Raw genomic sequence first — 27,653 nt, forward strand, 5'->3', positions numbered from 1 at the left:
TTTCCGAATAAGCAAATGAGCCGAATTACATTCCGATTCCAGCGCTGATCGAATCCAATATATAAGTTGAGAAGTAAGTCATCTTGCTCGAGAGTTCCTCTGTGAAACCCTAAACTGAGACAGAATCTCTCTCTCAAGATGGTTCGTAGTCTCAAGAACCCGAAGAAGCTCAAGAAGAAAAACAAGGTAGATTCGATTCTCATCGATTTCTTCCCTCATACATATATTTTCAATCATTATATCTTTGGTTAGTTTGAGGTTCTCGTAACTAGGGTTTTTCTTTGTCTCTGCAGGGCCCCAAAAAGGAAGAAGGACCTTCCATGCCCTCCAACCCTGCCAAGGTACAAAACAAAACAAATCATTCTTCACAAATTTTTTTTTCTCCCTTTTTCACGAATTTTCCGTTCATATTTTTGTATAGGTTTGGCAACCAGGTGTAGACAAATTAGATGAGGGAGAAGAGCTCCAGTGCGACCCTTCTGTGTACAATTCCCTTCACGCCTTTCATATTGGTTGGCCCTGTTTAAGGTATAATTAATTTCTTCTTTGTTTCTTTTCCAGCTTTTTTTTTACCTCTTTTGATATTAATTCTCTGATGTATGTATTGATTTTGCAGTTTTGACACAGTTCGCGATTCGTTGGGATTGGTTCGGACTGAGTTTCCACATACGGTGTACTGTGTGGCCGGGACTCAGGTGAGCTACACTGTTTCTTATTTTGTAATATTAGTACTTTTATTGATATTTATTTAATGAATGAGAACTAGCTTTATTGCATTTTATTTATTTGCATTTTGAGTTCTTAACCGAGTTTTTCAATTACGCAATTGATATCTTGGAGTGCTCAATCAGCTTTTCAAATGCTTGATTATTTTTATCCGGACTACACAGTGAGGTAATTTGAGTACTTGATTATTATTTGGTGTATTCAATCAGGTTTTTGAGTTGCCCACATAAGCAGGTGAGTTTAAGAAAAATTTGAACTTCCATGTCCCACCATAACTCATATCTATTTTGTGATTAAATCACATTTCACAGTGAGTTTATTGAATACTCACTTGATTTTGGCCTATAGATATTCTTTTTGGTAGTTGGGAATTATTTTGTGAGGGTAGCGGGCCTAGTGGAGGGATGCAAAAACAACCTAGAGGACATAGTTACTGATCCATCACGGGCCTTCAGAGGCAATGGTAGTTGCTTTGAAGGATGCTCACAAATATAAAAGAGGTCGCATCTCTGGTAGTGGAGCGGTGGCTGCTTAGAATGTGGTCGAGAGACGAGCTGGATGGTTTGAGCAATGTGAACTTTCCCACGATGTACATATGGGGATAGCCTCACATTTTATTATGGTCGCGTGTGTTCCTAATGTTGATGAAGTGAACTACACCAGTGGGCAGGTAGAGGTTTTGTGATAAGTTGAAATTTTGGGAATTCCTTTTCAGTTACTTTCTCCAAGCATATCATGGACAATGGTTCTCTAGCTACAATTCGGCATGAACATGGATAGAAGTGCATTATGGCAGTCCACATCAGTGTGCTGCCATGCCGTTGGCATTTCTATTTGAATTTCTACTGTCTGCCAAACAAGCAACAATGTACTGCAAATGGAGAATGCCACAACTTCAGTAAATTAATAGTTAAACTGATCCTATATATAGTGTAATATTGTTTTTTAATGGCAGTGAAATATTAATAAAAAGAAAAAGTAACAACAAGAATGGAGTACAAAATATGGAATTTGATACCATTCAATTCAATATATATATATATATATATATATATATATATATATATATATATATATATATATATATATGAGAAAACTGTTGGTGAGCTTAAGCGCACCATTTTTTTGGTGCGCTTAAGTTGTTATAACGCCTCCCATTGGTGCGCTTAAGCGGGACCCAGCGGGACCCAAACATTTAAACGAATGGGAGGCGTTATAACAACTTAAGCGCACCAAAAAAATGGCGAGCTTAAGCGCACCAACAGTTTTCTCATATAGAGCAAAATTTGATGAGAAATCTAAATCATATAGAGCAAAATTCATACGTCAAAGTTGCATAGGATTATTAGAAGCTGTGTAGTCTTCCACTTGTCTGCATCTGTGAATATTTTGACAGAATCATTCACTTTTGATTGTAACTGAAATGTTTTGGAAGAAACATTTCGCTACAGATTATGAGCCTGAATGCAGATAATGAAGATTTTTGATAGTTGGAAAATTTCACTTGAAGGAATTCTTAAAATGGGCTGAACTGAAGTAACTGTGAAACATAAGGGGCTGATTGGATACCTGGATTTAGAATCCAGGTTTTTGTTTGAAAGCCATGGCAGTCTTCCGTACTCGTAGTTTCGCTTCTCTTTAGAATCCTGGATTTTAAGTAAGAAATCCAGGTTTTAGAAATCTCTCCCCTATACTGAGATATCTAAAACCTGGAAACACAGGACGATCTCCTACTCTCTGGTTCGATGAAAAGAAGGGCAAGAAATCAGAAAACGACGGACAGTCTCCTTCTCTCGTCTCCCATCCTGGATTTTGAGGAAATCCAAGATTCTAAAATTCGCGTATCCAAACAGCCCCCTAAGGAGATTTGAGATTAGTGGATGGAAAAGTGCATAATCGAGATTTGAGATTAGTGCATGCTCGAGATTTTATTTTATCATGTCCATGGGAAAGAGAGTGAGATTTCTGAGTCTTTGTCCGAAGAGGGAGTACTGTTTTGACCATGATGTCTCTTAGGATATCTGTCCTCATCATATAATGATTTTCATAGCTTTTTTCTTTTCTCCTCATGGGGCCTCTCTTTATATGTTGTATTTATTGCCTTTATTTGTTTTCTTCGAAGATTTTATCAAGTCTGATGCTCAGTGCTTTAACTTGTTGATGCATCAACATACTTCTGATAATTGTTAACTGCTAGTACAGAATTATGTATTTCTGTATTCCATAGGTTTGGGATGATCCTTCATTATGTACATACTATCTCTCTTTGGTGAGGATTCAGGATTGATGTGTTGAGATGTGTCTGACTGGAAAAATTATCAGCACCTTCACTGATTATGTATGGAGGGCTGCCTCTATGTTCAGTTTTGACTGGGTGGGCCGTGCTCTCTTTTCTTTCTCTAGTCAGATATGCTTGACTATATCGCTCCTCTTCTTTTATTTGAGTACTCTTTTCCCCGAACAGGAAGTCATACAGAAGATTTACTACCGAACTCTTTATTACATTGGCACTTCTCATTGAGATTGAAAGTCTTGTTTTACAGGCTGAGAAAGCATCCTGGAACTCAATTGCAATTTTTAAGTTGTCTAAAATATCTGGAAAAAGGCGTGATTTAGTGCCACCATCTGCTGATAATGGCACTGACATGGATAGTGATAGTAGTAGCGATGAAGATGAAGAGGATGGTGGGACTGACGTATCTGAGCCCCCTATTTTACAGGCAAGATTTTGTTTAATATCATATTCCAGGAAATCTGCAATTTAATGTACTACATAGTTTCACATTGTGATCCTAGTAATTGTTTATGTTATTCTTTTCATAATGTCCTTCCATTAGGCCTTCTTACTCTGCTTTTCGCATTACCTTTTTAACAGTTACGGAAGGTGGCACACGAAGGATGCGTAAATCGCATACGCTCAATGACCCAGATGCCCCATATATGTGCAACATGGGCTGATACTGGTGTTGTGCAGGTTGGGCTTTTTTTAATTATCTAGAAGTTCCTGCATTTATTTGCATCTTAGAATTAAAATAGATTTCCTACCTTTTTCGGAATACATAATATTTTATCGAACATCAACTCATAAGATATTTGCAGAATGTTTGGATGGTGAACTTGTTTGTTTTTCCAAGATGGTAATAATGTGAGTTGAATCATATAATGTAAAAAGAATTCTTAAGATGTAACAAAATTCTGTACTTCACAGGTATGAGCTGGGAATCACTCAGCAGCATTTGATTTCAATAATCTTGAGCTATAAGAATTGAAGTTTTTTTTAATGAATTTCCTTTAGAAGATAAGGTTTTTTAACCCGTCATTCGTGATGATCCTTTGAACTCTCAAGAAGATATGCTTTTGCAAAAAGTACACGGAAAATAATTTTTTAAGTACATGTATGGAGGATTTGTGAGGAAAGTTATGGAGCACTACTACAAATACCTCATTTGGTGTAAGGGGTTTCCACAATATTGAAAACAATCAACCACTACAAATACCTCATATGGTGTGAGGGGTTTCCACAATATTGAAAACAATCTTTTTTACGGTTGTCAATTCAGCGGAGTAGTTTGAATCACTTTCCTGGAGATCTTGAGAATCTCACAAGGGTCATAAGCCTTCTTCAAGACCCTAGTATCATATTTTCTTGATTTGATATTGACCAACTGGTCCCAAATTATTCTCACTTAAACTTGATGATTTAAGTAAGGGATTTGTGTGGCGGATGGCCTTGCTCGTCAATGAGTGGGTAAGGCGGGTTTGGAGATGTTTGATTTTCTTCCCCCATGATTGTCACTATTTTTTATTTTTTCTCTATTGTACCTTCTCTTTGTACTTTGGAGTTGACCATCTTGTTCTTCTCTTTTTCTATGAATGAAATTGCAACCATTAAAAAAAAAAGTAGGGGATTTGCTAGCGTCCATCGCAAAAAGCATTTCGCGGATGGGTTGTTGCTTGTGAGAGCAGCCACCTCGTGAATGAAGACAAAATCTGCTGAAAAGTGAGTCTGTGTGGCTGCTCTCACATGCAACAGCCCATCCGCCGTGAAATGCCTTTTGCGATGGACGCTAGCAAATCCCTTAAAGTAGTAGTTATCTTAATATAATGTTTCTGTGTTTGTATTTCGAAAAGAAAAAATATATATTTTTTTATGGGTGATAAAAAATATTGTGTGTCTTGCATAGGAACTCCCATGACACATTGAGTTTTCTGTGCAGGTTTGGGACTTCACCTCTCATCTAAATGTCTTAGCAGAATCTGAAACAGAAGTGAGTATTGGAGCTACTACAGTATTTTCCCAGGATCCATTAGTGAAATTTAATGGGCACAAAGATGAGGGCTATGCAATAGACTGGAATCCTGTTGCTACTGGAAGGCTCGTCTCTGGTATGTTTTTTATAAGTTACAGTTGTCTAGTTGCATTTCTTTCTTGAAGATCGTAGATGTTTTAATTGTTAATATAAGGAAAACGTTTGTAATGTTTTGTGGGAACATGTTTTGTTTTTAAGGTGATTGCAAGAATTGTATTCACGTGTGGGAACCTTCATCTGCTGGAACATGGAACGTAGATAGCAAGCCATTTGTTGGACATTCTGCTAGTGTTGAAGATCTACAAGTCCGTATTCTGCCCAGATACTTGATTCGTAAATATTTATTATGGTTACAGTTATTATGGAACTTACATTTTAGTAGGTACAATTAGTGATTGTACTCACTTTCTACTTTTGCCCATGTAGTGGAGCCCTACAGAAGCCGACGTCTTTGCCTCTTGTTCAGTGGATGGAAAAATTGCAATATGGGATACCCGTATGGGGAAATCGCCAGTACTTTCTGTAAAGGCACACAATGCAGATGTCAATGTTATCTCGTGGAACAGGTAATTAAAACTATTTATATTTGTACTAGCATGCCTTCTTTTGTTTCGTTTGATTTTTCTTTTTATACTTTCATGATTTTGAAGGTTGGCTAGCTGTATGATAGCTTCCGGAAGTGATGATGGTACCTTTTCTATTCGCGATCTTAGATTGATAAAGGTATGAATGTGGTGATCCCTTTTGGCGTTTTTTTTTTTTTTTTGCAATAAGCAACAATATTACATACTGGATACATTTCTGAAGGTTACTTTCGATAGTTGGAAATGTTTTATGACTTCCAATTTTTACAGTTAGGATTATGCATGGATGTGATAAAATACTTGTACATTTACGTCACATCACTGTTGTTGAATGTAGTGTTTTATATGCATTTACGTTCTTTCAAGGAATGTGGTGGAAAAATTCTTTTTCCTTGGTTGACAAGACAGTTATGTGAATCAGAATTTGATACTTTCTTGATGTGAATGTAATCTTCTATGCATCAAAGAAAAACCGAAGAAGAAATAAGAGGCTGATTTGTGTGAGCTGTCCCAAAATTTGACTAAACTTTAGATTACTATCACCCCCACATTGGAGCATATAAGTTGAAACTTGGTGTGGAGGATTATCCTCAAATCAACTACCTAGGGTTCATATATGGTTCTAAAGGAGTCCTAATTAGACAAGGAGTTGTTTTGAAACAAGGATAATGAGTCCTTTTGGCTTGCATAGCTTATAAATATGAAAGACCTATTGCTCTTGAAAACAATTGAATACGAATAAAATTTGATACTTTCTTATGTTGATTGGGTGTGATGACTTGTATCAGGTCACTTTTCTTTCCCTTAACTATTTTCTTCATCTTTCTATTCTCTGTTTTCACCCCTCAATTTCCTTAACCCTTTCCAAATCCTTCTCTCTTCTTTCATCATTTTTGCTCCTCGCCTCTCACACTCATACGGTTGGGTCTATAAGCTTCCCTCTTCTACTCCTCTCTCTCACCCTCAAAGTTGGGTCCATAAGCCCCCATTCGACTCCCCTCGGTTCACCTTTATCACCCCTCCCTCCACGGTTGGGTTCATAAGCCGCCCCTTATACCCCTGTGTTTCTCCTTTCACTATCTCGATTTATTTCTTGATCTTGATTTCTCTCTTAATCTTGACTCGTTTATTGATCCTGATATTCTATTTTTTCTCTTGTTGTCTTAGTTGTAAACAACAACCCCCCCCTCCCCCCCCCCCCCCCCCCCCCCCCCCCCTCTCTCTCTCTCTCAAATCACCTGCAGCTAGACTACTTTGGCCGAGAAAATAATCTACGTACTCCGGTTGACATCAAAGCCCAGCCATTGATTTTCATGGTTCTTTATCTTACACATGGGATGTCCATTTGGCATGTGACAAGGCCACTTGGGTTGCTCTATGATGCTCTACCCTAGATTTGATCGTCACCATATTTCTTGATAATATTGTCTGCATAGTCATTCTCGGTGGATTAGCTTGCTTAGTATTTATGGAAGGCGTATGTCATCTGCACTTGTTTTTATCTCCTCTCCCCTCTCCTCTACTCTTTGCTACAGTACCGCTACAGTACTGCTACAGTACCAGCTACAGTACCACCACCACCACCCTCCACCACCACCACCACCACCACTTCCTCCACGCCAACCTCCACCATTTGAAGCCCTACATATTCTAAAACCCTAGTCATCTTCTCATTTTCTTCCTTTTTCCTTTCTTTTTGTCCCTTTCTTTCATGGCCTAAACATTTTAGTCCCCACAACTCTTTCCGCGGCTCCGATTCCTTTGTATATTTATGTCTTTCTCTCTTCGAGGCCTTATCATACCTCCCGCCTCTCTCGGTTGTAGTGGTTGTCATCGGAGCCGCGATATTCTCTTTTGGCTCATCTAGTGGTCCCTCTTCCTTTCGGGCTCTGCAGTTGTAGTGTTTGAGCTCATTCTTCCGTCTTTCTCTTCATGGATCCTCCATTTATTGCGGATCCCTCTCTTAGCCTAACATTTTAGGTTCCCTCTACATTATCTTCAGCTTCCTCTTTACATAGCTCTTCTTCATTGATGGATGGTTCGTTCCCACCTCATTATGTGCCCTCTCTCATGGAGGATTATTCGAACGCTGAGCGGTGCCTCGTTAGCGCCTCGACTCATTCTGATTCCTTTGATGGCTCTACTATTGCTGCCTATAGCACTAGTGATCGTGCTACCCATGGTGGCGGTACCTTTGGCCGTGGTTATTGCCATATTGTACGAACTGATGGCCGGGATCTTACTGGCGGCCGTGATACTGGTGGTCGTCCCGTCCATATTGCTCTTATTGTCGGCGGGATGGACCTTATCTTGACACTTGTTATACTCTTCATCTCGAGCTCCATCTGCCTCCTGAGCCTCGCATCGTTCACTTTGTACACCATTTGGCTTCTGCTCCTCCAGCTATATTGGCTTCCTCTTCACAGCACAGTACAACCGCCCCTTTTGAGGGCTTCTTTGTCTCTCGCGCTGACTATGATGAGTTCTAGGCTTTTAGGGCCTTCGATTATCCCGTCGCCCGCAGAGTGCCGTCTTTACCTAGCCAGGTAGTTTCCCTACCTCTTTTCTTTCTAGCTCCAACTCCTGGATCATTGATTCCAGGGCATCGAACCATATGATAGGTACTTCTTCATCTCTTAGTTCCTTTCGGCCCCTATCCTCGCAGTCTATTACTCTTGCTGATGGGAGTACTACTCCTATCTCTAGTATTGGCGGTATTTCTCCACGCCCTGGCCTTACCTTATCCTCCGTCTTATGTGTTCCCAAGTCTCCTTTTAGCCTACTTTCAGTTAGTCAGCTTACCAAACAACTTCATTGCTTTGTGTCACTTTATCCATGTTATTGTTTGTTTCAGAATCTCTCGACTGGGAAAATGATTGGTTCGGGACGTGAGGTGGATGGGCTTTATCGTCTCGACTGTGGCCCTTCCAGTACTGTTTTGCACAGCTCCATTGATGCCTATCAGGGGCACTGTCGCCTTGGTCATGCTTGCATCGAGAGTCTACAACGAACCTCCATTGTTCCTACCTCCATTCAGCCGTTTCAGTGCGAGGCCTGTGAGCTTGGCAAACACCATCGTATGTCGTTTCCTCCTAGACTTGTTAGTAGAGTGTCATACCCTTTCGAGGTAGTACACTCTGATGTATGGGGTCCTGCGCGGACTACTTCTCTTTTTGGATACCGATATTTCATTGTCTTCATTGATCACTTTTCTCGCATGACTTGGCTTTATCTACTTAAAGACCGCTCGACGGTTTTCTCTGCCTTCAAAGAAAAACCCTAGTTATGAGAACCTCAAACTAACGAAAGAAATAAAGATTGAAAATATGTGTGGGGAAGAAATCGATGAGAATCGAATCTACCTTGTTTTTCTTCTTGAGCTTCTTCGAGTTCTTGAGACTACGAACCATCTTGAGAGATTCTGTCTCGGTTTAGGGTTTCACAGAGGAACTCTCGAGCAAGATGACTTACTTCTCAACTTATATATTGGATTCCCACGATCAGCGTTGGAATCGGAATGTAATTCCGCTCGTTTGCTTGTTCGGAAAAAGGCTTTTTTTCCCAAAATAAATCCTCTACCTTGATTTATTTGTAAAAAACAGTATTGTAATTTTCCAATTTACAAATATACTCATCACATTTGTGTAGTTTGTTTTTTTACTCGTAAAAAGACCAAAATGTCCTTGTATGTGAAAAGACAAAAATCACCTTGTAAAAAAACTAAGATACCAGTGTGACTCTTAGTAATATGTTTTGACATGTGGGTCCCACTAACTCAAATCACACTCATGCATCGGGTGTAGGGCTGCAAATGAGCTGAGCCGAGCCGAACTTTGGGGTGTTCGGGCTCGGCTCGCTTAGTTTGAGCATCGGCTCGTGTTCGGCTCGTCTTCGTAACGAGCTTAATACTACGAGCTCAAGCTCGTGCTCGGCTCCTATCCATAACAAAAGAAAGCACACTTGTCACTTCATCTAAAACTCCTAACAAAACAATCTAGATAGCGCTTATCAGATTTTCAAATGCTCAATCATCTTCGAGTGCTCAATCAGATTTTCAAATGCTTGATTATTTTTATCCGGACTACACAGTGAGGTAATTTGAGTACTTGATTATTATTTGGTGTACTTAATCAGGTTTTTGAGTTGCCCACATAAGCAGGCGAGTTTAAGAAAAAAATGAACTTCCATGTTCCATAACTCATATTTGTTTTGTGATTAAATCACATTTCACAGTGAGTTTACGATCAATCAAGCATTTGAAAATATGATTGAGCACTCCAAACTAAGCGAGCCGAACACGAGCCGATGCTCGTGTTAGGAGTTTTAAATGAAGTGACAAGTGTGCTTTCTTTTGTTATGGATAGGAGTCGAGCTCGTAGTATTAAGCTCATGACGAAGACGAGCCGAACATGAGCCGATGCTCAAACTAAGCGAGCCGAGCCCGAACACCCCAAAGTTCGGCTCGGCTCATTTGCAGCCCTACACCCAATGCATGGGTGTGATTTGAGTTGGTAGGACCCATCTATCAAAACGTATTACTGAGAGTCACACCGGTGTCTCGGTCTTTTCATTAGGTGATTTTTGTCTTTTCACATATAAGGACATTTTGGCCTTTTTACAAGTAAAAAAAACAAACTACACAAATGTGATGTATATTTGTAAATTGGAAAATTACAATACTGTTTTTTGCAAATAAATCAATGTAGAGGATTTATTTTGGAAAAAAACCTTTTTCCCAATAAGCAAACGAGCGGAATTACCACTTTGTAGAAGTCTGTAAATGTTGTAAAAATCATGAAAAGATATGGAAGTTCTTGGAAGTGATGGAACTTCAGGAAATGCTAAAATAAGCGCAATTATACACTTAGAAACCCTCACATGAGAAAGACAACCATTCATAATGGTTTAACAAGATCAGTGGCATCATCATAAAAAAAATCAAGATCAGTGACATGCACTCTCGCACATTTTTGGGTGAAAAATTCATTGTAAATATTGACATTTCAATGAGTCGGATAATTCAGTGAAGAATTACATCGCCTATGATATAGAATTATATGCATTGTCTAAGGTCCTAGGTATTAGACATACTACTATGTTATATGGAGTTAATGTTGTATTTATACCATTAGTTCTTGAAGCACATTAATGACTAATCCATTAATTCTTGCAGCACTATTGGAAAGAATCTATTTGGGATTGTGCAGGCGGCCCTAATGAGAAGAAAGCAGGGAAGCAGAATAAATGGCTGAACATGTGAAAGAGTTACATGGCCCTAATGTTCGGAAAAATATTGATGATACGAATGCAACATATAATTCCGAAGTGGAAGTGGATGTTCATTGTCATTGGTTGGTATTTGGAAAAAAAAAAAACTTTTATGCACACACCCTAAGTTGGGAGATCGTCGCATAGGACCATGCAAGGCGTTGAAGCGACTCAATGTCAATGCTTCTAGGATAAAGCTACTGCAAGATACGTCGCATCCTTGGCAAACACATGGTTGAAGATGATTCTAGAGGTGACTGCATTTTGAGGGGAATGGGCTGACACAAATTCGGCAAAGGGATTATTTTAAAATGAATGAGTTACGAGACATCAAACTAAAGATGTTTGTATTTGAAGCCTTAAATCGATGCATTCTTCCCAAGGAGGGACTAATGCAAATATGAGTTAAAAAATATCAGCGTAATGATGAAGGAAATAAGATGAGGCTGATTTGTCTATGCATTCCCAAATTCTTGCCTAACATCAGATTACTACCGCAGCCCCATGTTGGAACATATGACCTGAGAATTGTCATGGAGGATTGTCATGAATTTAATTACCTAGGGTTTAGATTTGGTGCTAAATGGGTGACGTTTGTATGAGTAGAAGAATACTGGTTTGTTAATTACTGTAAACAGTGGTAGATTTGTCATGTACTTTTAAAAAACTTATTGGGATTCTTGGGAACACTTAGGAAATTTAATTTATTCTGATGAAAATTTAGATGAAAGGGGCATTAAACCTAGGGTATAATATATAAGAGAGGAGAGAAATGAGACTTATAATATTGTTTTGCTTTTCTATTGGGACTTCCTGGCGTTTACACTATTTCTCTTCTTTTCAATGGTCTTTTTCTTGGATCCATTGTTTTGTTGTATCTTTCTGTGCTTCTTTTAGTATGCATTATTTCCAGATGAGAAGCCTGCGACCGAAAAGTGGTTCATACTAGCCTAATACCTTTTTGATCATGTTGGTTTGACCAATCACTGGTGGTATTTGATCAATGGCGTTTTCATTTTGGTGATACTTTCTGGGTCTTATTACATACACCAGTCATGTTCTACAATTTCCTGCTCATTGTCGTCCGTGTTTAGGATTCGTTGCATGTGGTTAAGATGCTGCATTTTTGCTTTTTTTTTTCCCACTTCTTTTTTCTCGTGCAGGAAGAACCTCGTGTGGCTCATTTTGAATACCATAAGCATCCAATCACATCAATTGAATGGAGTCCACATGAACCATCCACTTTGGCAGTCTCATCATCCGATAATCAACTAACGTAGGACTTCTTGAGAAACACACCCAATTGAATGATGAACTGTTCATTATTGTTTTTGTTTGTAATTTCTATTTGGTTGCGTTATCAGTGTCTGGGACCTTTCATTGGAAAGAGATGAGGAAGAAGAGGCTGAATTCAAAGCTAAGATGAAAGAGCATGTGAATGCCCCAGAAGATTTACCCCCTCAGCTTCTCTTTGTTCATCAGGTGTTTAATCTTTTATCCTTGTTGAGTATTTGCCATGAGATTCATCTTGTTCGCTTTCTTATGTTAGAATAGCTTTTAAATTGTTGTTTGAATATTGATTGAATAACAGGGTCAGAAAGACTTGAAGGAATTACACTGGCATGCTCAGATTCCAGGAATGCTGATATCTACTGCTGCAGATGGTTTCAATGTTCTAATGCCTTCAAATCTGGAAACGACTCTTCCGTCAACTGTTTAAATTATCGGTATCGACCTCCTCCGCATCATGTGGTAATGTAAATCGATATTTATCAGTTTTTTTTTTCTTGCGGCAATGAATTATGAAATTATTAGGTCTGAGGACTGCATCAGGGGGGCCTTCTGCCAATGATTGTCACCAATTTTGCCAGTTTTAGCATTTGAGGAGAGTGCTTTTCTGTTTATGAATTGTGTAAAGCAGTTTTGGATTGAGGGAGGATATCCTACAGTTTAGGATTAATGGAGGATATCCTTTTATTGTGAACATAATAGAGTAGATTGATAAGCAAGGTTTTTATTTTTCTACATTTTCAGATCTGCAACACTGGCTTTGCCTGAATTGCTTGTAAGCATGTTCCTTGGATAAGCTGTTCCTGGAATTGGCCACCCTGCTTGGTTATTTTATCTTGAATAAACCCCTAGGTTTTCCTATCCTGCTTCTATTGTATAATCCGTATACATTCGGGCTGTTCTCGATGTGAACAGAGGATAGCAAGCCTATCCAAGGATAATGTTAAACCCGAGCTTGCTATCTCCATGATGAAGAGCCAGTAAGATATGTGGAATGCCATTCCTTTTTATAACTTTTCCTACAAAGAAATATTTGGGACCCAGAATGAGTGGATGTTTGTAAGTTGTTGCAGCAAAGGGAAAGAAATGACAAGAAATCAACAATCTAAGGGGCCGTTTGGATACCTCATACTTTGTATTTGGATTTAGAGTTGAGTTTTGAATACAAAATGAATAGATCTGCCAGCTCATGTTGAGGAGACAGAGAGGAAAGGGGGTACTTGTTACTGCAGGGTAGAGGTTGAGGAGCAAAGAGGGTGGGGTGGAGGAAACTGCCAGATTTGTGAATGCCCAATTACTTGTTTCCACAGCATATTTGGAAATTTGATTTTTTTTTTTATACTGTCACTAATTTGGAAATTCGAGGATTTGATCCGGATCCAAATGGGCCCTAAAGTTATAATTTAAAGCATTTATTGTTAAATATATTAACGTGTTAGACAAGAGATAGATGAACGAGATATCTTTTGATTTTTGCTCTCTAAAAGAAATAGGCAGAGAATAGGCATACCTTTAGATGTCTATGATCCTTTTATCATCTCCCGATTTGATTGACTCGCAAGACGTGCTTTACTCACCATAGAATAGATCCCGAAATAGAATCTTTGATGCCACCTTCCGCCATCAACTAGGGCGCTATTGGCTCTTATCCTGCCGATTCGGGAATACGACACACTTGCTCATGCTGGGACAAGACGACTTCTGGGATGGTGCTCGGGCAAGTATGCTCCTATCGTCTAGTGGTTCAGGACATCTCTCTTTCAAGGAGGCAACGGGGAAATTCTCGATGACATTTCCTTTCTTCCTTTCCTGGTCTTCTCGGCTGGTTCTGAACTGAAATAAGAATACGCATTAGAAAACATTAGTTTGGCCCTTAACTTATAATTTTAAAGCACTTATTGTTAAATTTATTAACGTGTAAGGGATATGTATTTGAAGAGCGATTGTTTTAGTACCCATTTGAGGATTAAATTGGATATGTGCAGTATATAGTCAGAGATGATATATTTGCCCCTTCCTTCCCCGGGCCCACCTTTTCTACTGTACTAAAAACTGTACTAACAAATACATTTTGTTTGTCCTAGCACTTTCCTATATAGTAATATGAGGTTGAGAGTGAGCTAGTAGATGCCCGTTGTTATGAAGCGTAGACTTGCTACCAAGGCATTTTAGGGAATGTACTAGGGCTGCGACAGGGCCAAAAAACCTCAACCCATTGCCCGCCCTACAGGCTCAGTGCTAGCCCTGGCCCGCCCTGATTGGCCCTGATTGGGCCGGGCCGGGCCGGGCCGGCACTAATTGACCCTAGTGCAAATACCTGTTAAGAGTGCCAAAAATAAAGCAACCACTTATCATATAGAACAAAATGATCAATAAACAGAGACAGGGAACAAAATAAGACAATATGAATTCAACAACACGACGGGCAAACATAGACAATTAATAATAATAATAATCTAAAGACACATCAATCCAAGATAATAGAAAACATTAGCAAAAGAAACATGCACAGATGGTTCAATTCTATAATAGAAAACTTAGGGTCGGGCCGGGTCACGGTACCCGAGGCATTAACTCAGAACCCAACCCGACCTGAGTCAGGGTCTAAAAAAATGAACCCTGACCCGCCCTCAGGGTTGGAAAATCCAGCCCTGACCCTGTTCGGGCTCAGGGCGGGTTAGGCGGACAGGGCCAAACTTGCACCCCTAGAATGTACTCTATCACTAACACATCGTAGGAGCGGGGCAAGGAGGCTGAGAGTGGGAGAGAAATGAGAGGGCATGCTTGAGAAGAGGCTGAAAAACAGGGAAAAGAAAAGCTTTTCTTCTCTTTATTTTTCATCCATTTTAAATCATCTCCCTACTCTTCTGTCAGCACTGGGTAAGTTAATATTCCATGGAAAATCATTTCATAGTTGCCAAGCATGGCCTACAGAGAAGGGAATGTTGCACTCCTTACTCCTTGGCCCTACTTTGAGAGGGTATTTAAAACAATGTTCTGGGGCTCACATGATCTAAACCATGCATTTGTTGGGTCTTGTTGAGCCCCAAAAAATTTATCCGAAGCCCTTCAATTTGCATTTTCGGCTGCGTTGTAGTGAAAATATCACAAATCAAGGGGTTTACAATCATCGTATGCCCCATTTTGTGCCATGGCTTATCTGCCATACGCCAGAAAATTGAATGGTTTAGATCCTTTGCCCCATTTTGTGCGGCAAAACATTAAGAAATGATGTAAAGAAACACAATCACACAAGAAAATGCAAGGTTTTCACTATTTCGGTTTTAGGACTACAAACTCTTCTTCTTTGCCAAGAAAACACAAACAAAACATGTCTTCTCGAAACTCTAATATGCAGCTTATATATCCATGCTACTTCATAGAGAAAATTACCGAAATACCCTTTGGCGTAATACCAAAACTCGACCTGCATGTGTGTCACGCACAGCCACACATTAGTCCATCAGGGCCTTTATAATGCCATAATACAAGACATCTACACAACAGTTGACAGTGGAAGATGGGTTCTTTTTCTATTTTTTCCTATTATGTATTTTTTTTCTTCTTTTGGTTAACTTTCTTATTTATGTTCTTCCGCCTTTTTTCTGTTAGGAATCCTTTTTTAATTTTTTTTTTTGCGAATCTGTTGCTGCAAATATACCTTAAATTAAAAATCCTGCATCGAAAAGTAGGCTTTGAAGCCCGTTCTTTTTTTATTTTCTTTTGTTGATATTTTTTTGAATAGTAAAAGATTTCATTAAAAGGACGGTGAAATTTGACCCGGCCCGTACGGGTCCCATCAAAACTGTACGTGTTGGGTTGGGTGGACCTACGGGTGCCCATAAAAACCCAAATGATCGAGATTTTATATGGTGAAAACCCTTATAGTCCGTATTTTTCATGAAGTGTTGTACGGACCACATCATAGGATGATCTAAACCGTCCATGTGATGGAACACAACGTAAATAGGTTGTGCCCCAAAAATCATTTCCATAGGATGATCCTAGCCCTCCGATCTAATGATATTTCCAGAATTAATAATATGAAATAACTCCATAGATAAGAGGGCTAGGATCATCCTATAGTATGGGAATAAAAGCAGCCAAAAAAAAAACTGGGTGATCCGCGGGTCCACCCGGCCCATACGAGTGGGGTTTGGGTTCACCAAATTGTGACCTGTAAGATTCAGGGTCATTTGTAACCCGGTTGTACGAACCAGACCCATATGAGTTGGGTGAAGCCCGGCCCGCCCACCCGTTTACCAGGTCTAGGCACATCCTAGTAATGTTGGCCCAACAAATAAATGGTTTGGATATTTATACAAAGCAGGCCATGCTCTGTTTTTTTAAGTAAGCTCTCGGAGTGGACACTATTTAAAAACTGAGCCTAACCCTTTTTATGTTGTTCTTGTTTAAGAAAAGGGAAAATTCTCAAAAAAATGTGATTTTTAACTGAAAATCTCAATAAAGGGTTGAGTTGGCTAAATTTTCATAAAAGGGTGAAACGCATTCCAAGGCATGTTTAAAGACAAGAATGCCCTTGAGCTGCTTTTCCCTCCTCCTTTTTGAGAAACGGATCCCAATGCATTTCACAAACCCTATTCAGCTTTTTTAGATTCTTCTTCCCCATGCCAAGTGTTGAAAGTCTTGCCTTTGGTAAAGCTCCATTGTAGAACTCCCTTCTAGGATGAATTCAACTCATATTTTTCAAAATAGACTATACAGCCCATACCATAGGATGATCCGAACCGCCCAATTGATGGGCCACAACGTAAATAGGTTGTGCCCCAAAAATCATTTCCATAGGATGATTCTAATCATCCAATCTAAAGAGGGACTTAGATTATGGAAACTTCTCTATTATGCTATAATAGGTCGACCTTTATTGCATATGTACCAACAGGTGGGAATTTGCCTTGATAGGTTGACCTACAAGTCGACCTTTTCAGCATTTGACCAAACAGGTAGGACGACCAATTACAGGTCGACCTTTCCACCATTCCGTCTGACAGGTGTAAAACATGTGAAAAGGTCGACCTTTCCACCATTCCGTCATACAGGTGTTCATAAATTCATTGCAACATTGACACCCAATGAAGTACTATTAGATTGTGTGAAGCAATATTTTTACTCTGGAACCACTATTTATACCTTGGAACCACTATTTATTGCTTGGAACCACTACATAATGGTAAATAGTGGTTCCTAGGTATAATTAGTGGTTCCTAAGTATCATTATTGGATCCTTGGTATAATGAGTGCTTTTGAGTGTTTAAAACCCTATAAATACAGTCATTCTCATAAGTATTAAGCCATCTAAACTATGAACCACCATAACATCCGAGTGTTTAGAAAACTATTTAACCCATTGTTCATAAATTCATTACAACATTGACACCCAATGAAGTACTATTAGATTGTGTGAAGTAATATTTCTACTCTGGAACCACTATTTATACCTTGGAACCACTACATAATGGTAAATAGTGCTTCCTAGGTATAATTAATGGTTCCTAAGTATAATTAGTGGTTCCTAGGTATAATGAGTACTTCTGAGTGTTTAAAACCATATAAATATAGTCATTCTTACAAGTATTAGGCCATCAAACTATGAACTACAATAACATTCGAGTGTTTAGAAAACTATTTAACCCATTGTTCATAAATTCATTGCAACATTGACACCCAATGAAGCACTATTAGATTGTGTGAAGCAATATTTCTACTCTGGAACCACTATTTATACCTTGGAACCACTATACCTTGGACCCACTACATAATGGTAAATAGTGGTTCCTAGGTACAATTAGTGGTTCCTAAGTATAATTAGTGGTTCCTAGGTATAATGAGTGCTTTTGAGTGTTTAAAACCCTATAAATACAGTCATTCTTATAAGTATTAGGCCATCTAAACTATGAACCACCATAACATCTGTGTGTTTAGAAAACTATTTAACCCATTGTTTATAGATTCATTGCAACATTGACACCCAATGAAGTACTATTAGATTGTGTGAAGCAATATTTCTACTCTGGAACCACTATTTATAGTTTGGAACCACTACATAATGGTAAATAGTGGTTCCTAGGTATAATTAGTGGTTCCTAAGTATAATTAGTGGTTCATAGGTATAACGAGTACTTCTGAGTGTTTAAAACCATATAAATACAGTCATTCTCATAAGTATTAGGCCATCTAAACTATGAATCACAATAACATTGGAGTGTTTAGAAAACTATTTAACTCATTGTTCATAAATTCATTGCAACATTGACACCCAATTGTAGACACCCCATTTTGACCGTGCCCTATATCTCCATTTTTTGTGCATAACTTTTTCAAATCAGTGTGTTAGGACCCCAAATTACACCCTAGGTTAGCTTAAGGTTCCACCAAAGTCCCTGTAAAATTTCGTCACGATCCGAGCCCGTTTGCCTAGCGAACGAGCTAAGACGATGTCGTGGTACAAGTTCAGAAAGGAGGGGTGAAGTACGTCATTTTCCATGTAAAAGAGGGCATTCTTGAGAATTCATGTTGCTTCTTTCGCAAGCAATCTTTGGTGGTCATTGGATCAAATCAGAGGGTTAAGAATCATCTATGGAGAAAATAATTTTCGCCTTGTTTTCTACTTAGACCGCCCCCTGTTAGTATGAAAGAAGAGTCAAATACACTACAAGGGTGGCTGTCCAAAGAGAAAAACAGGGGGGCCAAATATATCATGTGCCTCTACAAAAGCATCGCATTTGGGTTTCACAGAGGGAGGAGGTTTTTCTGATTTTTTGGAGAAAAGAGGGGAGCCAAACCCTAGATTTTTTTATCTTCTTCTTCTCCACCCCACCAGCCACCACTACCCTCCACCTACCACCTCCATTTCTCCATCCTCTCACCACCAACCCATCCCTATCAAGCCCTCTTCTCATTTAGCCAAACCCATTTCAAACCCAAAACCCCTTTCTCTGCAATTTGCCACCGACCAGCCACCGCCTCTATAAACCCACCTCCTACCACCATCTCCTCCGATCTCTCTGGCCGGAATCCGGCAAAACACCACCCTTATTCAACCTCCCATTTCCAGCCACCTCCACCACCACATCGTCACCTCCATCTACACCACCACCTCCATTAAACCCAAACCCTCTTCCCTCATCTTCCACCTTCTCAAACACCACCACCACCACCACCATAACCTACCACCTTCTTCTATTCTCCTCTACCGATCTTAGCACCACCTCTCTAAGACCCAATACCCAAACCCATTTCACGATCTTCATAAACCCATTCTCGTCTCTGCCATTAATCCACCACCAATCCAACCAACTCCATTAAATCAGACCACCTCCACCATCATCACCTTCTGATTAAACCCACTCTAATCAAACCCTCATTTAACCCCAAACCCCTTCTCCATTTTGAAAATCACAGAAGCGTGTAAGGAGGAGAAACCCATTCTCGTCGAAAAAAAAACAGAGCAGGGAGAGAGAGAGAGAGAGACTTACAGAGAGAGAGAGACTTACAGAGAGAGAGAGAGAGAGAGAGAGAGAGAGAGAGAGAGAGAGAGAGAGAGAGAGAGAGGAAACCGCCATCTCCGATCAACTTGTTGCCGCCGGCCGAACCACCATCTTCCATCTAAACCCATCTTTTTCTCTCCTCCACCTTCTCAGCCACCTACCACCATCTTTTTCTTCATTTTTACCTCCAAAACCCATCTCATTTTTTTGTAAACCCTCAACCTCTCATCCACCTCTTTCCCATCTCCACCACCACCGTCTACCCCTCTCTATTGCCGCCACCATCCATTACTCTGTTTCTCCGGCCAAACCTCCATTAATCTCAGCCATCCTCTTCTCCCAACATTCAACTCCAAAATCCCTTCTTCAAAACCCAATATAACCCCTATCTTGGTAAACCCTCATCATCTCTTAACTCTAATTTCACAAATCTCTTCAAATTTCATGGTCATGTCTTCCATTCTCCGAAGATTTGGAGCTGGACCTCGGAGAATAAAGCCAAATCTGTTATATGGAAAAGCTCGGGTAACTCTCTGACTCTGTTTTCATCTTGTTTTTCTTTGATTCTTTGATGAAAGTCCATTCATGACGGCTTGTGATCTGTGTGATCCCTACTGTGAATTTTTCTTTTGAAGATTTCATGAACTCCATTGCAGAGCGGATTTTCAAATTTCATCAATTTTGGGTCCTAATTACTGTTTAGCCTGTAGGTAGATTTATCCTTCTTGCTAGATTATTGTGAATTTCTTCAGTTTATGTAGTTTTGCTTAGTGTTGCTTGAATTATTTTCTTTGATTCCGTCCCCTGAAAATAAGTACAAATCGCGCCCTACCTTAGAAAGTGCTAATTAGTTAGATTGCCCTCTTCAAGAATGGTAGCATCTACCAGTTAGTAACAATGATCTAATGGATCTTTTTCTTTCGTTCTGATAGAATTCCTTCTCTAGATTAACCGTTTTGTCAGCTTCTTCACCTCCTGATGCGTATGCATTTTAATTAGAAGTCCCACTCCTCTGTTCGGAGTTCTACTTTGGGTTCGTTTTCACAGGTTGATGCTATGTTGGAACCAAGTTATTGTGTGAACATGATTTCGTTCTTTAATTTTCTTTTGATTCATGACACACACTCTCAGATTTCGATTTTGTGTTGACATTCGGTTAGTGGGTGTTTTGAATGTAAGGATGAAGAGTGGCTTACATGTTAGCTTCAGAAGAGATTTTCCCTTGAACTGATGGGGGATTCTTTGGTTAAGTGAATTGCTTAATTGGTTCGGCTGGGAATGACAGAAAATCAATTCATATTTTTATCATAGTTGGTCCTTCCCTGTTAGAATGTTTAAGCCTGAAAATCTTCATGTCGGTACTCTTAATGTTTGATGTTAAGCTTGTTTTTATGTTTTGTTGGGAGTATAAGCGTGTCTTAGCCTAGTCAACATGTATTATGGTTGGAGTGATGTCATTTCCTCAAGAAAAAGGGTTGCAAATGGGGGAATTCCAAATTCAGTTTTGTGTTGACTTTTAGTATCACTGATTTGCAAATTCGATCCTGTTTAGGGTGTTTGGTATCTGAATCTGGTAAGGCAATATAGAGTCCTATGTTAGGTATTTCGAATTCTTCCTTTGCTCCATGTTGTTTCTTTCTATGTGTGGACCCCGATCCGAGGACGGTGCCGAGGGACGCGAGATCCCTCCTGCAATCCTCTAAGATCTCCATAACGTGAAGGAGAGCTCTACCAGGGAACTCTCGAAACTGTTGCCACCCTCACAGCATAGCACGGGTGGCGATATAAAAAGAAAGAGATACATCCTGATCCGGAGCCAGGGCTCGAAACCAAGATATATCTGAAAATAACTCAGAGTCGCCATCGATGGATGAGCCATGGAACCAAAACAAATGCTCTGTTTGCAATGGATAACCAGAGATACAAAAGGTCCGTGCCTGATGACGAATGGAGAAGGTCCGAAGAGCGCCCCCAATTCGCCCGAGTACGAACACTTGGTCTCTTATGCCATTTATTATTATTAACCTCGAAGAGTTTTGGGCAAAAATCATATGAAATGGGAACAAATATCCCCGGGAAGACGTCTACCTAATCATGCATGACCAGGGGATGAAATAATAAGCACATACAAAACAAAATAAAAAATGTGTCGCCTGATCACAACTAGGTTATGAGTGACATACCTAACTGGTGTCTAAGTTCTGATGGACAAGCACATACAAGCTACAGCTAAAGGTATAAGTCTGCACAAGAAAGTAAGAAAACACAACAAAATATACAATATAACAACACCACAAATCCTAAGACTCTAAAACGATTTAGCCCGAGCCCTCGGATGGTCTGATATTCATCCAAAGAAGCCTACGTATCCCCGCCTCCACGAGAATCAAGGCAACGTAGTTCTTCGCGCCTATTCTAAGCTAGGATGCCTAAGACACCTAGACCTCTATCATAGACTCGATCTAAAAGACCGGACTAATTATTAAAGCTTCTTCAATGATTATTTAAATTCCAGTGAATTGTAGATTTTAGGACACCCTATATGCCCTAACTAAATGCAGGTTAGCCCTAAGCTAATGCAGGTGGTTCCTACAACCTGCGTGTAACTAGGCTGTGCGTCCTAAGGAAAACAATGGGATCACTAACGCATCTTAGACCTAGTCATCAGTCGGCAATGTGAATCGCCAACTGACCGGACGGAGGTGTAACAAACCCCTAACTCTAACACAAACACAAACAAACCACACAACACAAGACAAACTCCTAACTCTAAAACTCTCTATCTAGGACAAAGTCCTAACTCTAGAGGAAGATCTTGTTGAAAACAAGGTTTTGAAGGTTTTTGAAGAATGTTTTTAAAATATTATTTACAAAAGTTTGGCTGGACTTGGGATAAGAATCCCAAGCTGCACTACGTACCTCGTGGAAGAGGATCAAGCCAACATAGTTCGAAACGAACTCTCAAACTACGCTTCTAAAAGAAACACTCAACACTTTAGATTTTTAAGGTTTTTTATGGTTTTTCAAATATTTTTGAAATGCTTTTATATTTTTGACGATTTAAAAGAAGTGTTAATACCCTTCGGCTAAAGGAGATCCGATAGAAAAGCCCCATTACCCACCATATCGCGGTAGAGTAATTTAGAGGGAAACAGGATCCCTAAAGCCTAAGGGGAAAGAAAGCAAAACGAGGGAACTAAAATTCCGATATGAGAAAAATAATCCCAAAGAGATGACCAAAAGCTGACGAGGCTTAGCCAGCATCCAAAAGAGACGAGTTTTAACCTGCGAGGGAAGACCCTAAATAAACGAGAGATGAAAAACCTCTAACCCAAGGGGAAAACCTCTAAACAAAAGGAGACTAATAAAAACTCTATAAGAAGATCTACTAAATGATCAGTCACTTAAGAACGGTCCTAACTGGCTGAACAACTCTAAGAGAAGAAAATCCCTTAACCTGCAAAAAATCTAAGGCAGGAAGGGAAGAGGCTGGCTCAAGAAATGTTCCATCGTTGCCTAACCCAAGAGAAGCGTTCCTAAAATAGATGGAGTCCCGAAACTCGAAAAGGATCCCGAGGAACGCATGAAGAACAATCCTGAAAAGAAAGGAAACCCCTCAAACCCTGCGAAGGCCCTAAGATGGGAAAAAATGATAAGAAGGGCAAGGGGTTGGCTCAAGAAACATTCTGTCATCGCCGGAATCCGAAAGAGATGTTTCCGAAATCAGTGGAATCCCGAAACTCGAATGGGATTCTAAAAAGAACATATAAGGGGTAACCCCGAAGAACCGGGGTAGATCTAGAAAGACGAAGATGATCTCGAAAATCCCAAAGAAGCGCGAAACTGAGAAGATCACATGAACACTATGAAGATCCTAAAACTGAGAAAAAGCATGAAGGATAATCAAGAAGAAGTGATAAAGGGGTTGTCGCCTGGACTGAACTCTTGGTTATAGAGTGAGGCCTAATTTACAACCGAGCATCACGACCCAAACTAAACAGAACTCAACCCTTTCCAAAATGGAAACACGAACAGTCCGAGGAGAAACTAATTAGGCTATATCCTTGCTTCTAAAAATAAGATCGAAGGTGGGTATCAAGAGAAATCCGGGTTTGGGATTGAAATCTATTTCTGTACATAACCGGAACAACCTAGAATGATCAGATCACACTCCAACGACCCCACAGAGCAAACCCACATTATTTGAAGAGCGAATGACTTGCGTTTACACCCCTGGATGATTTTAGCAAAGTAAGCTCATGCTATTCAATGACCAAACACAGACATAAGTTCCAAAGAACAAAGAGCCTAATCCATGCTCTTTAGAGCTTAAGAAGCAAGTAGACATCGAAACCGAGTTGGAGAACCGGGCCTCTGACCCATGTCCGCAATTTAAAAATCAAATGAGAAACCATTGACAAAAGAGCCTTCGACCCCTATGGAAATTGACAAAGAAAGCTAACACATGATTTCAATATGAGAGCAAAGCATTTCTATGTTAAAAAAGAAAGATTCCAAGCATTCAATGAGGAGCCATTGGCGACATAAGGGTAGAAATGCATGCACTGAATTTGTTGAATAGGAAGAACATCATCAGATCAATGGGTAATCACAATATTACTGTCATTCATGGGTTCGGGTAAAAGAAATTAAACCAAAGTCTGTGAACCATAATATATTATTAAAATTTGATGTCCCATAGCTCACTACAATCTGATGATCAAGAGCACAAACTAGAGAGGTAGGAAAAAAACCAAGGCAAGGCAAATGGGTTCTTCAACTGATAGCAAGTGGATTAATTACATTCACCAACACAGGGTAGCATCAAAATTATCAACCGAGGAGCCCTTATAAGTGTTACCCTGTTGTGATGATCGCCTAATTCTTTGCTTCTTAGACCCTTAGCATATGAAGGAAATTACTAACATGCTGAAATTCATGAGCTAGGAATCATGAAGATAAAGATTAATCATCAGAAATGGAGAGATAAAAGGAATGCCATGAGATGAGCCAATTGATAGATTTCTAACTAAACAATAAAGAAAATCATCATCTGAAGATGACCACCATAAGCTCAAGCTTGCAAATCAAAGGGCATTGAATCATGAAACATCAAGAATAGAGGTGACAGAATTTCGAGAAATAAGTCTAAAGGATTTTCAGAGATCACAATTAAACTTCAAAACTAAATCAGACAAACAATCCCTACTGTAAATCTGACCAAAGTGCTTAAGAGGGTGAGAAATTACCTGAGCTGGGGTAGGTGGTCACATATGGGAATGATACAGACGGAGCCCACTTCATGGTAAAGGGTGGCTTTGAGGCTCTTTCCCAACACCTGTAATTGTGCTGTTGACGGAAAGATGGGTTAATTATAGATGGAGGATAAGAATGGAAGAGGGATAAAAAAAACAGGGGAGGTTGATTTGGGTAGAGATGGGAATGGGGAAATTAAGAAGAGGGCTTGCAGACATGGGTTTGAGGTGGGTTTCAATGGCTACAAATGGTGTGGGAATGGGATTTGGGGAAGATGGAGAGGTGACGGTGCTCCGATTGGGTTGCCGGTGGCTGTGAAAAAGCGTGATAGAAGTGGGTTTGGAAATGGTGAAAAAAAAATGGGTTTCATGGAGGGAGATTGAGGTGGAAATGGTGGTAGATGGTGAATTAGGATCTAACTAAGGAATAAGGAAGAAAAAGGGGTTTGTTGAGAGATGGGGGGAAGGGTCGGATTGGGTTTATGAGTTGGCTCTGCCGGATTTAATGGCGACCGGAGATGGGTTTGGGGAAGAGTGACCGACCGGAATTGGTAGGGATGGGGGTAGGAATGAAGTGGGTTCGGTGGGAGGTGGTGGTGGTGCTAGCCGGAGCTCTAATCCGCCGACAATAACGAACCGGCCGGAGATCGATCGGAAAAATGGCCAGAGAAGAGGAGATTTGACCGGAGAAGAAGAGTTTCGAGTTGGATGATGGAGGAGATTTTTTTCTCTTCTCTCTGTTTCTTTTGATTTTAATGGATAAAGATTTGAGGGTTTGAAGAAGATGAAGGTAAAGATGGTTGGGGTTGACAGAGGTGGCCGGAGAAGAGGGTTTCAAGGGTTTGAAAGGGTTTGGGTCGGGTTTAATGGTGGCGGCCGGAGATGGTGGTGGTGGTTGGAATAAATGGTAGAGGTGGGTTTATTGGGTTGATTTGGACAGAGGTAGTGGCTCGGTTAGGGTAGATGGTGGGGATGGGTGGCTTTGATGGAGGTGGCCGGCCGGAGGGAGTGATGGTGGCGGTGGAAATGGGTTTGGGTAAAAAAAAAAATGAGATGGGTTTGGTGGTGGTTGTGATGAAGATGGAGGAGCTCGGTTGGGTTGGGGTTAAGAAAAATGGGTTTGGGTCTTGGGTTTTAGAGAAGAGGAGAAAAATGTAGAAGAAGAAGGGGATGGTGGTGGCTAGAGGTGGTGATGAAGATAGGGTTTGGAGAAGATGAGGAATCGGCCGGTCCTCTTGCTCCTCCTCCCTCTCTCTCTGTTTCTACTTCCCTCTCTCTGCGATCTCTTTCTCCCTCTCTCTTTCTAAAAAAAATGAGGCGCCTCCCTCCAACCCTAATTTGGTTTAGTATTTAAAGGGAGATGATAAATTCTCACCCCCAATATTTCATGGACAGCCCTCTTAAAATAATCCACCCTCCTATGGATTGATATAGGCATAAACTTGGCTTGCCATTTCGTCCATTTTCTATCCAATTGCCACAAAATCTTGTTGGGGTATCCTAGGGGCCATTGATAATCTCTCGGGAATTTTGCGCCCGCAAATGCGCACAATAGGGTGGTAGAAACTCAGGTTCTCTCCTCGTTTGGGCCTACTCTCTCGAGATTTTATTCAACTTCAAGAGTTTTATTCGACTGGGCCCGGTCAAAATGGGGTGTCTACACTATGGTAGTTGAATGAAGGAACTCAAGGTCTTAGATGCCGATCTTCCTCTAGTGATTGGCGATGACGGAATATTTCTTGAGCCAACCCCTTGCCCTTCTTATCTTTTTTTCCATCTTAGGGTCTTCAGAAGGTTTGAGGGGTTTTCTTTCTTTTTCGGGACTATTCTTTGCACGTTCCTCGGGATTCTTTTTGAGTTTCGGAATTCTCTCGATTTTGGGAGCACATCTCTCGGGTTTAGGTGGCAATGATGGAATGTTTCTTGAGCCAACATCTTCCCTTCCTGCCTTAGAGTTTTCGCAGGTTAAGAGATTCTCTCCTCTTAGAGTGTTTAGCCAGTTAGGACCGTTCCTAAGTGGCTGATCGTTTAGTAGATCTTCTTGTAGAGTTCTTATCTGTCCCCTTTTGTTTAAAAGTTCACCCTTTGGGTTAGAGGTTTTTCATCTCTCATTTATTTTGGGTATTCCCTCGCAGGTTAGAACTCGTCTCTTTTGGATATTGGCTAAGCCTCGTCAGCTTTTGGTTATCTCTTTGAGATTTTTTTTCTCGTATCGGAACTTCGGTTCCCTCGTTTATCTTCTTTCCCCTTAGGCTTTAGGGGTCCCGTTTCCCTCTGTGATACTCTACCGCGATATGGTGGGTATAGAGGCTCTTCTATCGGATCCCCTTTAGCTGAAAGGGTGTTAACACATTTTTTCTTTTAATCACCAAAAATATAAAAAACACATCAAAAGCATTTGAAATATCAAAAACCTTTAAAAAAATCTAAAGTGTTGAGTTTTTAGCGTATTAGGAGAGTTCGATTTTCGAACTACGTTGGCTTGATCCTCTTTCACGAGGTACGTAGTGCAGCTTGGGATTCTTATCCCAGGTCCAGCCAAACCTTTGTAAATAAATCATTTAACCCTTTTAAAAATACCAAAAATCTTCCAAAACATTGTTTTCGAAAAAATTCTTCCTCTAGAGTTAGGACTTTGTCTTAGATAGAGAGTTTTAGAGTTTTGGTATTGTCTTTGATTTGTTGTCTGTTTGTTGTGTGCTTGTTTTAGAG

General features: G+C 40.1%; 1 protein-coding gene and 1 long non-coding RNA gene across 4 annotated transcripts in view; one reads left to right on the forward strand and one right to left on the reverse strand.

Moving 5' to 3' along the window:
- LOC143858499 (protein HEAT STRESS TOLERANT DWD 1-like) lies at nt 1–12,994 on the forward strand. The gene is made up of 13 exons (XM_077369137.1): nt 1–186; nt 294–341; nt 422–528; nt 617–695; nt 3,270–3,446; nt 3,602–3,700; nt 4,944–5,112; nt 5,235–5,341; nt 5,463–5,602; nt 5,687–5,759; nt 12,052–12,164; nt 12,253–12,370; nt 12,480–12,994. The coding sequence occupies exons 1-13, from the start codon at nt 139–141 to the stop codon at nt 12,606–12,608; spliced, it is 1,407 nt and encodes a 468-aa protein (XP_077225252.1). The 5' UTR covers nt 1–138; the 3' UTR covers nt 12,609–12,994.
- LOC143858500 (uncharacterized) overlaps nt 12,483–27,653 on the reverse strand; it is a 20,137-nt gene continuing 4,966 nt past the window's right edge. The window contains exons 1-3 of one of the 3 annotated variants that reach the window (XR_013238964.1): nt 24,936–27,381; nt 13,689–14,011; nt 12,483–13,197 (exon numbers count right to left, since the gene is read on the reverse strand). This is a non-coding gene — a long non-coding RNA (uncharacterized LOC143858500). Of the gene's footprint in view, nt 13,198–13,688; nt 14,012–14,133; nt 14,454–24,935; nt 27,382–27,653 lie in introns of those variants that run through there. The other 2 variants (XR_013238963.1, XR_013238962.1) reach the window with 2 other exon arrangements.

The sequence above is a fragment of the Tasmannia lanceolata genome, unplaced genomic scaffold, assembly GCF_043159265.1.
Source record: "Tasmannia lanceolata isolate RefF3 unplaced genomic scaffold, GAP_Taslan_0.1 ptg000026l, whole genome shotgun sequence".
Lineage (NCBI taxonomy): Eukaryota > Viridiplantae > Streptophyta > Magnoliopsida > Canellales > Winteraceae > Tasmannia > Tasmannia lanceolata.

What these genes read in the sequence shown, in the direction of transcription:
- LOC143858499 (XM_077369137.1), top strand. Translation starts at nt 139, where the DNA reads ATGGTTCGTAGTCTCAAGAACCCGAAGAAGCTCAAGAAGAAAAACAAG. An exon ending in AGCTCAAGAAGAAAAACAAG is followed by an intron (nt 187 to 293) that starts GTAGATTCGATT and finishes TTGTCTCTGCAG; the next exon opens with GGCCCCAAAAAGGAAGAAGG. An exon ending in ACTGTGTGGCCGGGACTCAG is followed by an intron (nt 696 to 3,269) that starts GTGAGCTACACT and finishes CTTGTTTTACAG; the next exon opens with GCTGAGAAAGCATCCTGGAA.